The sequence below is a fragment of the Canis lupus genome, chromosome 12 (assembly GCF_048164855.1).
Source record: "Canis lupus baileyi chromosome 12, mCanLup2.hap1, whole genome shotgun sequence".
Classification (NCBI taxonomy): domain Eukaryota; kingdom Metazoa; phylum Chordata; class Mammalia; order Carnivora; family Canidae; genus Canis; species Canis lupus.
Genome location: NC_132849.1, coordinates 15,092,128 through 15,103,622, shown reverse-complemented (window position 1 = coordinate 15,103,622; position 11,495 = coordinate 15,092,128). Strand labels below are relative to the sequence as shown.

The 11,495-nt window shown below is 56.1% G+C and overlaps 1 protein-coding gene across 4 annotated transcripts in view; it reads left to right on the top strand.

Annotated features, from left to right (window-relative positions):
• Positions 1 to 4,612, top strand: part of SFXN5 (sideroflexin 5) — a 122,677-nt gene extending 118,065 nt beyond the window's left edge. For all 4 annotated transcript variants that reach the window (XM_072769815.1, XM_072769809.1, XM_072769813.1 and 1 more), the window contains one exon: positions 1,595 to 4,612. In XM_072769815.1, the coding sequence (XP_072625916.1) occupies positions 1,595 to 1,599 (5 nt within the window). In that variant the 3' untranslated portion in view covers positions 1,600 to 4,612. The remainder of the gene's footprint in view (positions 1 to 1,594) is intronic.
• The last annotated feature ends 6,883 nt before the right edge of the window (positions 4,613 to 11,495 follow it).

Here is an 11,495-nt window from a genome sequence, read left to right as displayed (position 1 = left end):
AGGCTCACACTGCCTGAGGTGGGGGTGGACTGGGGTGTCTGGGACTCCAAGGGAAGGAAGGAGAGAGGATGTGAGACAGTGCCTGGGCCCCCACTGGGTGGTGGTGTGGAGAGGTGGGCTGGGGAAGAGGGAGATGGTGACTTCAGTTTCGATTTGGATTTCAGGGTTGAGTTCTAGCGCCTGTAAGGTATCCACGAGAAGGTCTAGGAGGCAGTCTCTGCAGGCCCAGGACCCAGGGCAGAAACATGGCTGGAGACTCCTCAGATCTGGGAATCACCAGGAGGGTTGAATCACCCCCCAGGGGTTGTGCACCCAGCCAGGGTGAGCCCCAGTGACCCTGACAAGTGTCCAGTGGATGTCACGAAATGTGGGGGCGGCAGTGAACTTGGAGAGAAGGATTTTTGTGGAGTATGATGGGAACAGAAGCCAGATTTGCTGTGGGTTGAAAAGTCAGTGGGAGGTGAGGAGGTGGAAAGGCCAGTTGAGACAGTGCCTTAAAGAAACGTGGTTGTTGGGGAGGAGAGACAGACCAGGCAGTAGCTGGAGTGTGATATGGGCTTGATGGGACATTTTGGCAGATGGGAGGTCCTTGTCAATGGTGAGATGCTGATGGTCAAGAGTCAGTGGACTGTGAAGGTGGGAGCCGAGGAGGACGGTCTGGCAGTGGGCTCCCGGAGTGGGTGTCGGGGAGGTGGACCCCAGGAGATTGTGCCTTCTGAGGGGACGAGTGGCAGGAGCACAGGCGTGGAGCAGTATGGACAGATAGTTCATGGGGTTGGTGGCGGGCTGCTGAGGGGTTCCTTCCGTCGTCTTGTGCTTTTTCTCTCAAGTAGAAAGAAGGCTCTTCTGCTCAGAATGAGTGAGGAGCTGAGGGTGGGTGGCTGAGGAGGGTGGCATGTTAAGGGGGTTCTCTGTGGAGAACGGGAGGAGGAGCTGACTGGGCAAAGTGGTCAGGAGGGAGAGGTTTGCCGGTCACTGTGGGGGGCAAGCCAAAGTCAGGGACTGACTGGGAATGTTGAGTGTCAGGTTCTAGTGGAGAGAATGTGGATGCCTGTTTGAGTTCCTCCAAAGCCGGGCTTCTGCCAGTCAGGGCTGGAAGGACTTTTGGGCTAGAGATTAGCTGGAGTCATGGTCCCTGGTGTCCGGGTTGGAGGGGGAGGATGTGAAGACTGAGCTGCAGGGAGTCTGGGGCCTGAGATCTTCAGGGTCTAAAAACAGGGAGAGAAGGATAGGAGACTGTGGAGTCCAAGAGGGTGGAATTTGGATTTCAGGAGCGTGGGTGGAGCAGCCCTGGGTGGTGACCGGGGTGTGGTGTGGGGCCCTAGCCAAGGCCCTTGGAGATGAGGAAGACATAACTCGGAGGTCAGGGTGTAGGACATACACCTGCACGGACATGGCGCCAGAGGAAGAGACAAGACCTAGACGGGAAGGGTGACTGTGAGCCCCTTGGAAGGAGAGCAGTAAAGAGGGGTGTGTCAGTAGGTGGCAGAACTGTGGGCACTGCGGTCCTCCCAATTTTCCTCCCAGTTTCCACACTCACCCCTCCCCTCCTGTCCCCCCTCACCTTTCTTCTCTGTTCTCACTCTCTCCTCAGATTGAGACATCCCAGTTAGAGCCAGAGATTGCCCGAGCCACAAGTAGCCGGACAGTGGTATACAACAAGGGGCTGTGAGTGGCGGCCAGCCGGCCTGGGGACGGAGCACTAGCCAGGCCGGGCAGCTGGAGGTGGGGAAGGGGTCTCATGGGCTGGGCCTGCAGGGGGTGGGCAAGCTAACCCCACCCATCCTGAGCCGCCTGGGGGAGCACTGGACCCACAGTTAGGGAGACTAATCCATTCACATGTTAACATAAGGGAGAGGAATTCTGATACATTTCCTATAAAAAATAATCAAGTGCATTTCTGGGCCTTACGTGGGGTTGTCAAAACTCTACTCAGCACAATCATGTGTGAAGCTGAAAATTTGTAGAGTGCCCACGGGGTAGAGTTAGGATCCTTTTATACTTTGGTTTTCTTTTTTATTTTTCTTTTTTATCAGAATCAAGTCTGAGCCTTGGTTAGAGCTGCCCAGATACAGCAGCTGACCAGCGGTGGCAGGAGGAGGCCTGGGGGCTGGTTGCTTTGGCAGCAGGGCTGGTAGATTCAAGATATTATGATAGCCAGGCCCAGTGGCTCCCTGGGCTGGGCTGGGCTGGGCTGGGTGGTGGGGGAGGGAGGGAAGGCAGTTTGCACCTCACAGGATGGACCAACAGCAATGACCGAGGTCCTCAGAAGGTGGCCCTGGGAGTCAGGAACACTGGAAGCCTCGGAAAAGTTTTATGGGCAATTGCCTTTGAGCGTGGCCAGCCCTCATCCATGCCACAACCTGCAGAACCAATCTCTCTGCATGAAGCCCAGTGTCTGGGGCTGGGGTCACCCCTCATGGAACCCTGAAATGACCCCAGCTCCAGGCAAGAAGCTCCAAGAAGGAATGATGTTTGGCTGGAATTATGGGCCTGCATGTCAACCTCTGCAGGAAGATCCTCCTTGTAGTCACCAGGCTGGAAGCTGGGCTGAGGGTGGAGCTGGAGCTGGAGCTGGAGCTGGAGCTGGAGCTGGAGCTGGGCTGACTGCCATCTGGGGGGCCTCTCCAGCCCCCAAGGCTGTCTGCCCCATCCCACTGCTTCCTGAATGGAAGGGTCTTCTGCATGAGTGCGGAGGCCAGGTTTGTAGGCACCTATCTGAGAGTCAGCATCAAGCCAGGAACCGCAGGCCCTGGCTGTGCCACGAATAGGCTGTGCGACTGTGGAGGATCCACTCCCCTCTCTGAGCCTCCACTTCCTGTCTGGAACCAGAGGACTGGATCAAGGGGTTCCCACTGGCTCTTCCAGCTGGACTGCATCTTTGCCTATCCTGCTCAGATGCTGGTCCTCCCAGGCACATCCCCACTGTGGACACTGGACTGGGAAAGGGGCCCCCTGGGGATGGCCAGCAGTTGGCCTCTGAACTGGACCTTAACTTTCTATATGTGAGCCCACATCCTGGGAACACTTGACCTTTGCCAAACACTTTTCAGTTCTGAAGGAGGCGATAGCTTGGGTGGCTGTGCCTAAGTGTGGCTCCATACCCACATGCCACCTCCCACCCTGCCCTGGCCTTCGATGCCACTTGCTGCTGGCTCCTGCTTCCTCCTCTTTGTGGGCCTGAGATGGGAGTGAACAGGGCAAAGAGGAAGCATGGGCCTCATTGTACCCCTCACCTAACAACAACCTGGGGAGAAACATGGCTGGAGGTGAACACATGTTCAGGAAAAGAGTAGTGCAGGGCAGCAAGGGTGGGGCCTTGGGCGACTCTCACCATCCTCAGTGCGGGGGTGGTTGTGACAAGGTGGGTCTTCCACAGGCATGGACTCCAGGCGCCCCCTCAGAAGCCCCTGCTGCCCTCACCTCCCAGCCAGGCCCTGCCATTTCTATAGGATGCTGCCCTGAGGCCCCCCACCCCCCACCGTCACACTGAGTTGCTGAGGAGCAGCACTCCCTGACCAATCAGGAAAGGGAGAAACAGAGCAAGTAGGGAAAACAAAACAGTAGAGTGAAAGGTTGCCACAGTGTTAGAGGGGCAAGTATTTTTGAGCTGATCCTGCCACAATGTGACTGTGCCAGTGACAGGCTGGGCATGTCCGGGTCCCCTCTGGAAAAGCTCTCTTCTACTCCCCCTGCCCCACCCATCATTGAGTCGTGTTCTCATGCACTCTGCCTTGAGACCAGAACTGTGCACCCCAGTCCTCCTCCCCCCACTCTGGAGGCCTGGAAGAGATGAGGTCTCTCCCCTGCCCCCTCTGCGCTGGCTGCCCTGGCCCGGACCAGCGCAGCCCCGGCCCTGTAGCATCTCATAACCTACTTACTTTGTCTTCTGGATGATTTCTGTTCAGGTTCCCAAATGCAGTTTCAGGTGAGCTAAGGGGACTCCTCTTTCAGGAGGGGATGGCAAAGGATCTGGATAGCTCAGGGGGATGGTGACAGGGGTTCAGGGGGCCACGCAGGCTTGGCTGTGGAGAACACCACGAGAGAAAACTCTCGGCCAACATCCATCCCCCACTTGGCTGTGGGCAGACTGGCTCATGACTGGCGGGGAGGCTGAGCCGGGCCCCACAGTGAGGATGCAGCTGGCCCAGCCGTGCCAGAATCCAGGGCATACTTGCAACTGGTTCTCTAGCCCTGGTGTACTGGCCCAGCCTTCTGGTCACTGCAGACATTCGCTCAGGCTCGGGGACACCCTTCTCCCATTTCCAGAGAACAGTCCAGTGGTACAAGGACCAAAAGCCCAAGATGTGTAGATGACTGCTGGGTCGAGGCGGCCAACCGCCTCCTTTCTGCTTCCTGATCAGGAGCCGGTTGGTTTTCTCTCCTGAGCCCCTGGCCTGGGAGCAGAATGGTTCTGAGAGAGGAAAGGCCAGAGGCCAGAGGCCAGGCAGTTTCCCAGCCCTGGGCCAGGTGTGAGTGAGGCACCGGGACGCATGCCTTAGCCACACCAAGGAGACTTTGCGGTGTCTTTTTAACCTTCTCAGAAAACTTCTCAGTCTCTGATTTATGTAATACTAACAAGCTGTGCGCAATAAATGATGGATTTAAAGCATCAGGGCTTGGCTTTGTGGATTGCAGGTGGAGTGACAGGGGTACAGAAACATAGTGAGGATGAGCCAGGGCTGCCTGAGGATTTTGTGGGGAGGGTCCTGAGAAAGGTCTATGTAGACCCAAGCTTCAGGAGGGGTCAAGCCCTCTCGGAGGCCCGGAGGGAAAGGGAGAGGAAAGGATGGAAGAGCACGTGAGGGCAGGAAGCCGGACAGAGGAGGCGGGCTGACTTCTGCAGAAGGAACCCCTTAACAGAACAGGTGCAGAACACTCACTAGGCCCCACTGCAAGAACCTTGAGGAGACAGGGATTTGAGTAGATTCTCATACTGTTAAGACCCAGGGGACTAGGAGAGGAGTGCAGGGGGGTGGGTAGTTCTGGCCTGCCTGGGAGCCCAGAGAGGTTTCATAGGGAGGCAAGGTTTGAGCTAAGTGGAAAGGTCGCCATGTCTGCAGCGTGCACGGCACTGACCCCAGGGACTCTCCCCCTTCCTAGCTGCCCCACAGTCCCTCAGGGCCAGGCCTTAGCTGCCTCCTGACAGCACTGGCTCCTCTTCCTCTAAGCAGCCCCCAGAACTCCTGGGGGAGTGAGGACTGAGCTCTTCTCTGGGACCTCTGAGCATCTTTTACCCTTGTAGGGCCTCCCATGCCAGGGGGACCATGTAGTAGAGGTGAGGTCCATGGTTGGGGTCAGGCTGACCCAGGTTCCAGCCCCAGCCTGGCTCCAGCGTGACTCTGTGACTTCCAGCTAGTCATTTCCTTTATTCACCCATTAATCCCGTCAGATGTTTATGAAGCATCTTCTCTAGCAGAGTCATGGTGTCTGTAGCTATAAAATGTCAAGAACAGCATCACTTGCTGGGCTGGTGTAAGGACTGCAGAGACCAGGTAAGGAATGCATCCAGACTCTTCTCTCATGCCTCTCTAGGAGAGTGGGGGAAGGGAAAGGGATGGGAGAGGGGTCTGATCTCAAAGGGATACTTCTAGGTTATGGGGCTTCTGGTCTCTGGGGAATTTCTCTGTGAAGAGCCCCACTCGCCACAGCCCCCATCCGGGCGGAAATCCTCGACTCTCAGGACAGACACAAATCCCTCCTGGGAGCCATTTGTTGTTTTTAGCTGGTTTGGGGGCTCAGCTCCTGCCCAGCCGGAGATCATTAACACTCCAGGAATGTGGCTTCCCCCGGCCCCATCCCCACCCCCTGGCCCCTATGGCCTCCCTCCTCCCACTCAGGCCATGGTTAGAAGGAGGGTCAGAATGCTAGGGGGATGAGGACAGTGATGAGTGACCCTTTCTCAAGGCCCCAGGGTCATTTTCAGAATGGAGCTCCCTCGGCCTCCCCGAGCTGCTGCTGCTCCTGCCATCTCACTCACACCCCTGCCACTGATTAGCCCCTTAAACAGGAAAGTCTCAGCCACTCCCAAAAGGCCTAACCCCCATGTGCCCTTGCTTCCCTGCAGTACCAGGTGTCTCTCAGGGTGGTGGCTAAAAAATGTTCATTCCCTTCTTATGCCCCTCTCCAAGGTAGCTGCCGACAATCTTGTCTAAGCTCAAGAACAAGAACATCTCAGAATCTGGGGCCCCACCTCACCCCGGTTCCCTGGACCTCGTCAGGAGGGTGAAGAGAAAGGAGAAAGAAAAGGTAGACCTCCTTGAAGACCCCATACCAATCCAGTGAGGAGGTGAGGGAAGGAGGCTTTTCTCCATCCCTGGCCTCCTGGGCTGGTCCTCCTCCTCTTCACATGTCAGCGTGGCAGAGGAGGGACAGCACACCAGGGCCCCCACTCAGTCCTGGGGTGAACTGCAGGAAGCTCAGTGTCAGGGAATAGGGGGCAAGACAGGACACTGAGACCTAAGTGGGTCAGCTGGCAGCCACTGGAGGCCTTAAGTAGAGAAGTGGACCCATCTGGCCATAGAGTAGAGCATGTTGTGGACACAGGCAAGTCTGCTGGGGAGAGCAGGAGAGGGTTAACGTGGGGGAAGATGGAACCTAGACTATGTGGTGCAACGGGGATAGAGGGAATAAAGAGATGCAAGACTGCTCAGCTCTTGGTGACTGATGGTGGTCAAGGTGGCAGAGAGAAGTCAGAGATGGCCCCAGGTTCCTGGCTTAGGCAGCTGAGGACATGGATGGTGTGCCATTTTTCAGAGCTTAGGAACAGAAAAAGAAGACCAAATCTACAGGGAAAGTAATACAATCTGTTTTACAGGTTATTAGAGGCTCCTGTGAAAGAGCCAAGTTGAGATGTTGGGGGACAGTTGGGTGTGCTTGTCGGGAGCTCAGGAGGTAGGTGGGGACTAGATGTTTAGCTTGGTGTGTTATCCATTTATTGAGAGCACTTGGAGCTAAAGGAGCAGTGGCAACCACCCAGGGGGGAGTGTGTCGGGTGAGAAGAGGGAGACCCAGGATGGAACCTTGAGGAACCCCCACCTCTGGGGCCTGGCCAGAAACAGGCTGCTAAGAAGACTGTTATGGGCTGAATTGTGTCCCACTAAATTCAAATGTTGAAGCCCCAGCACCCAGTACCTCAGAATGCGACGGTGCTCAGAGGAGGGTCCTTAAAGGGTTAATTAAGGTAAAACAAGCTCATGAGGGTGGCTCCTAATCCAATATGACTGATGACCTTATAAAAATTGGGAATTTGGGCACAACATCCATTGAGGGGAAACACCCTGGGAACATGAAGACAGGCATTTTCAAGCCAAGAAGAGGAGCTCCAGAAGAAAGCACCCCGGCTGGCACTTTGAGCTCGGACATCTAAGCCTCCAGAACTGTGAGAAAATAAATTTCTGTTGTTTAAACCACCCCATCTGTGGCGCTTGTCCTGACAGCCCTAGCACACTAATGCCAGGGGAAGAGGAAGACGAGGAGAACGTGGTATCCCAAAGGACAAGAGACAAGGCTGCTTCCAAGAGGGGAGGCTCTCCATGTACTGAACAGGTGCTGAGGGACACCTGGGTGGCTCAGTGGTTGGGCGCCTGCCTTCGGCCCAGGGCCTGATCCTGGAGTCCCAGGATCGAGTCCCGTGTTGGGCTCCCTACAGGGAGCCTGCTTCTCCCTCTGCCAGTGTCTCTGCCTCTCTCTCTCTCTCTCTCTCTGTGTCTCTCATGAATAAATAAATAAAATCTTTAAAAAATAATAATAAAATGAACAGGTGCTGAGAGATAAGAAAGATGGAGACACAGCATGTTCCTTGGAAGGACCTGGAGAGGGTAGTCTCAGTGGAGTGTAGTCCAGCAAAAGCCAGATCTCCGGGTGCTGAGAAGTTAGTAGGACTCCGACTGGCTGCCAGTGTACAAAACAAAGAATTTCCAAGAAATTGGGCTTTGAGACATGACAATGGCTGCAGGACAATGTGGGGCTAAGGGAGGGCTTCACAAGGAAGACTTGGGCATGTGGACACTAATGGGTGAGAGGGAAGGCGCCTGGGGAGGCAGAAAAGAGGAGTGAGGTCCCCTGGAGAGGGGCGGGCCAATGGGAGAGAACAGTCTCAGGGGCAACAGGAAGGAGGTGGAGGAGATGGGCTGGATGGAGGTGGTGTGGGTTTGAGGGCGGGAGGTTGGGGGAAGTGAGAGGCTAGCTTGCCTGAATCTTGAAGATACACTCTGCACCATTCTCCACCCGCTCTCTGTCCCAGAAGGCAGACTCCTATGGACTTGCTGGCTGGCTCCTGTGATTGGGTGTCCCCAGTGAAGGATTTGAGGAGAGTGACACTGGGAGATTCATTCCCCTGGCCTCCCCTGCATCCTTAGGCCTCCCGCTATGGAAGACCACAGCTCCTATCTGGGGCCATCTCCATCCATCTGTCCTCTCAGGGTCTGGTAACTGCCCCTGCCTTTTTAAGCCCAGGGCTGTGGGCCATTGTCGTACGCCTTGGGGCACTATAACATCTCTTGTTGGGTTCCCAAAATTTCTGAATTTTTCCTCTGTCCAACTCTCCTCTGACTGCCTCATTGGAAGAGACTAAGTATCTCTTTCTTCCCAGCCCCTGACTGATATGAAGGTGTTCTCTTCCAGAGCTTCTCATTTCTCTCTGGAGATGGAAATAAGGTCCTCTGTCGAGAGTAAGCAGGAGAAGAGGTCTGAGGAGAAGGGTAACCACTTGAGATATCCCCCGTGGAGAACAGGAATGGATTTATCAATGGGGATGAGGCCTAGACTGAGGCTGGGACCTTGGGTCCGTCTAGCTCGCTTGCCAGATGTCCTCACGGACTCAGCTACAAGGGCAGATGGGGAAACTGGTTCAAGTGAGTTTGTGATTTTGCCAGGCAGGTGCAATCAAGGAACAGTGGATACCAGGGGATGTGGGAGAGAGAACAGAGGGGCCCGTGGCCAGGAGCGGCCTGGGAGGAGGTCAACGCACGGTTGTAGAAGAAAATTGAGCAAGTGAGAGGGAAGACCATGCGGTCTGATAGGAAAGGACATCTGAACGTGTGATTTGAAAGAAGGCGTGATTCTGGACTCTCCTAAGCCCTGGGAATGCGTGGTGATAAGGGGAGCCCGGGGCAATGGGTGGGCTGTTCACGGAGACCCCCAGGTCTTGGGGAGACAGGAAGACCAGAAGCTGGTGGCCATAGGTTGACAAATGAAGGGGTACGACTGAGACAGGCAGCATACTCCGCCCACGTGCACACCCGCACACCCACACACACCCACACAGTCACACTCGCGCACACACGCCCACAGCCCTCCCAGACACTCCCAGACACCCTCACATGCACTCACCCTCACACACACCCCAGACAGCAGATGGGGCGCTCGGGTAATTGGTTAAACCTGTTCCCGATGTCTGGCTCCGCATTGGCAGCGCCTGTCTGACAGGAAAGCTGGCTGGGCCTGCACCACTCAGCCTGCTGGCCCCCGCCCCTCCCCCTGCAGGGCTGCCCGGAGCAGGGGCTCTGCCAGAGGCCTGGGGGCCCCGCCTGGCTCCCTCTGGGGCAGAACCCAGTTCCCTAGGCAAGGGCTCCACGAAGCCCTACGGGAAGCAGTCGCAGCACCCCTGAGGAGGAGTTGGTGAAAACCAAGTGCAGAGATGCTGAGAGCACAAGCCACGTTGCTACGGAGCCGTGGGGACTAATCTCGGAAAGTTCCATGGAGGAGAGGAGTGTAAAGATCATTCTCTGAAGCTGAGGCACATGGCCTGGGCCACGAGAGTTAAGAACAGCTGCCCCGTGTTCCCTCCACTTAAGCCACATGCAACATGGGGTTGTCGCCTGTCATCAGTACGTCAGCCATCTGACTCTGCAGGGCCCGGGAGGCCAGCCCAGCTGAGGGGACATGACATCACCAGGTTCATTCGGGGAAAGCCTGGCCAAGCAGCCCCTGCCCCCCTGCCCACCTGTCCACCGACTGGGCCCTGATCTCCAAGAGGAAGGAGCAGTCGAGGGAGGGACGGGAGAGCATCATTCCTCGGCTTCTTCTCCCCTTCCCGGCTGCATCTGTGTCTCTTCAAGAGAAACTTTGGTTTGTTCCCTGGAGAGGACCCAAAAACTCCCAAATTAGCAAACCTGGCAAGCCGGCAGCTCAGAAAATAGTTCATCCTGATTCCATGTTTTTCAGGCTCACAGAAGCCTTTATTAATGAAGTCACAACACCAATATTTACCGTCTGCAGGGAGAGGCACAACACGGGGGGGTGGATGGGAGTGCGGTGGGGACTCCCGCCCCACCCCTCGCAGGCCTGGCCTAGGAAGATTGGCAGGTTTCCTTGGGTCCTTTCCAGCCCTTTATCTGGATGGCAGGGGCTGCTCTGCTGTGATCCTCATGCACCCCCTCCCCCACCAAGTGAGAGAATCTTGAGAGGAACAGCTCACCCATTCCTCTGCCCCCGCCGGTGCCAAAAGAATGCCTCTCCTTCTCGACCTCACCCTCCCTGTGTGTGCACGCTCCCCAGGGGTTATCCACCTGCTTGGCAGTGAGAGAATGCACCTTGAAGTTAGGACGTTCAACATGTGAGGAATGTGTTTCCTGGTTGATGGGGAGGGGGGGCATTGGGATGGGAGAAGCCCTTTGGTTTCTAGCATTGACTGGACCCAAGTGAGATGCTGACAGTCCCAGCAAAAGGGCCTTCTGGGCTCGGATCCCTGTGTGCCCCAGGCATCAAGTCTTCAACATTGACATCAACATTGATCAAGCCCCCAGCACATTCCAGGAGCCAAGAGAAGCATTAAGTAAAGGCACAGCACAGGCAAAACCCATGGCTCACTGGGGGACAGGAATGACATGGGCAAGACTGAAGCAGAGGACACCAGGAGTGAGGTAGGAGAGGCCAAGGTGGGAAAGAAGTAGGGGGTAGAGTGGAGGGCTTAGGAAGGGTGTGACACAGTCCTGCTTGGGTTCAAGGAAGAGAAACCTAGCCACTCTATGGAGGTCCTCCTTTGAAGGGGCCTCATCTTTGACACCCACACAAACCTCATTCTGTCTACCACTCCTTCCCTCCCCTCCCAACCCCCCAAGAGCCATGCACATTGCTTCCCAAGGGAGAAGAAACCTTGGCCCCGAGGTGGGCAGTCCTGGAGGAGAATGGATGGGGAGATGAGTCAGCTGTGTATGTGTTGGGTTCGAGGGGCCGAAGGCCTGAGTGCAGCAGATGTGGGCAGCTGGCTCAGTGGGTCTGCAGCTCGGCATAGGTCTGCTGGAAGGAGTCCAGGGAGCCAGGAGAAGTCCTGGACGTGGATGTGTGGCCCGGGAGGGCACAGTGAAGAGGCAGGAGGTGCAAGGACTGCCCCTATGGTGGGCAGGGGCAATGAGGCCAGGATGAGATGGGAGGACTCGGAGAGGCCAGAGGTGACAGTGTGAGAAGTACTGGGACTAAGGCAGGGAGGGGTGCGGGAGGGAATGGCCAGAAGATCGGCGGCGTGTAGGTGAAGCCAAACAGGAAGCAGCTGA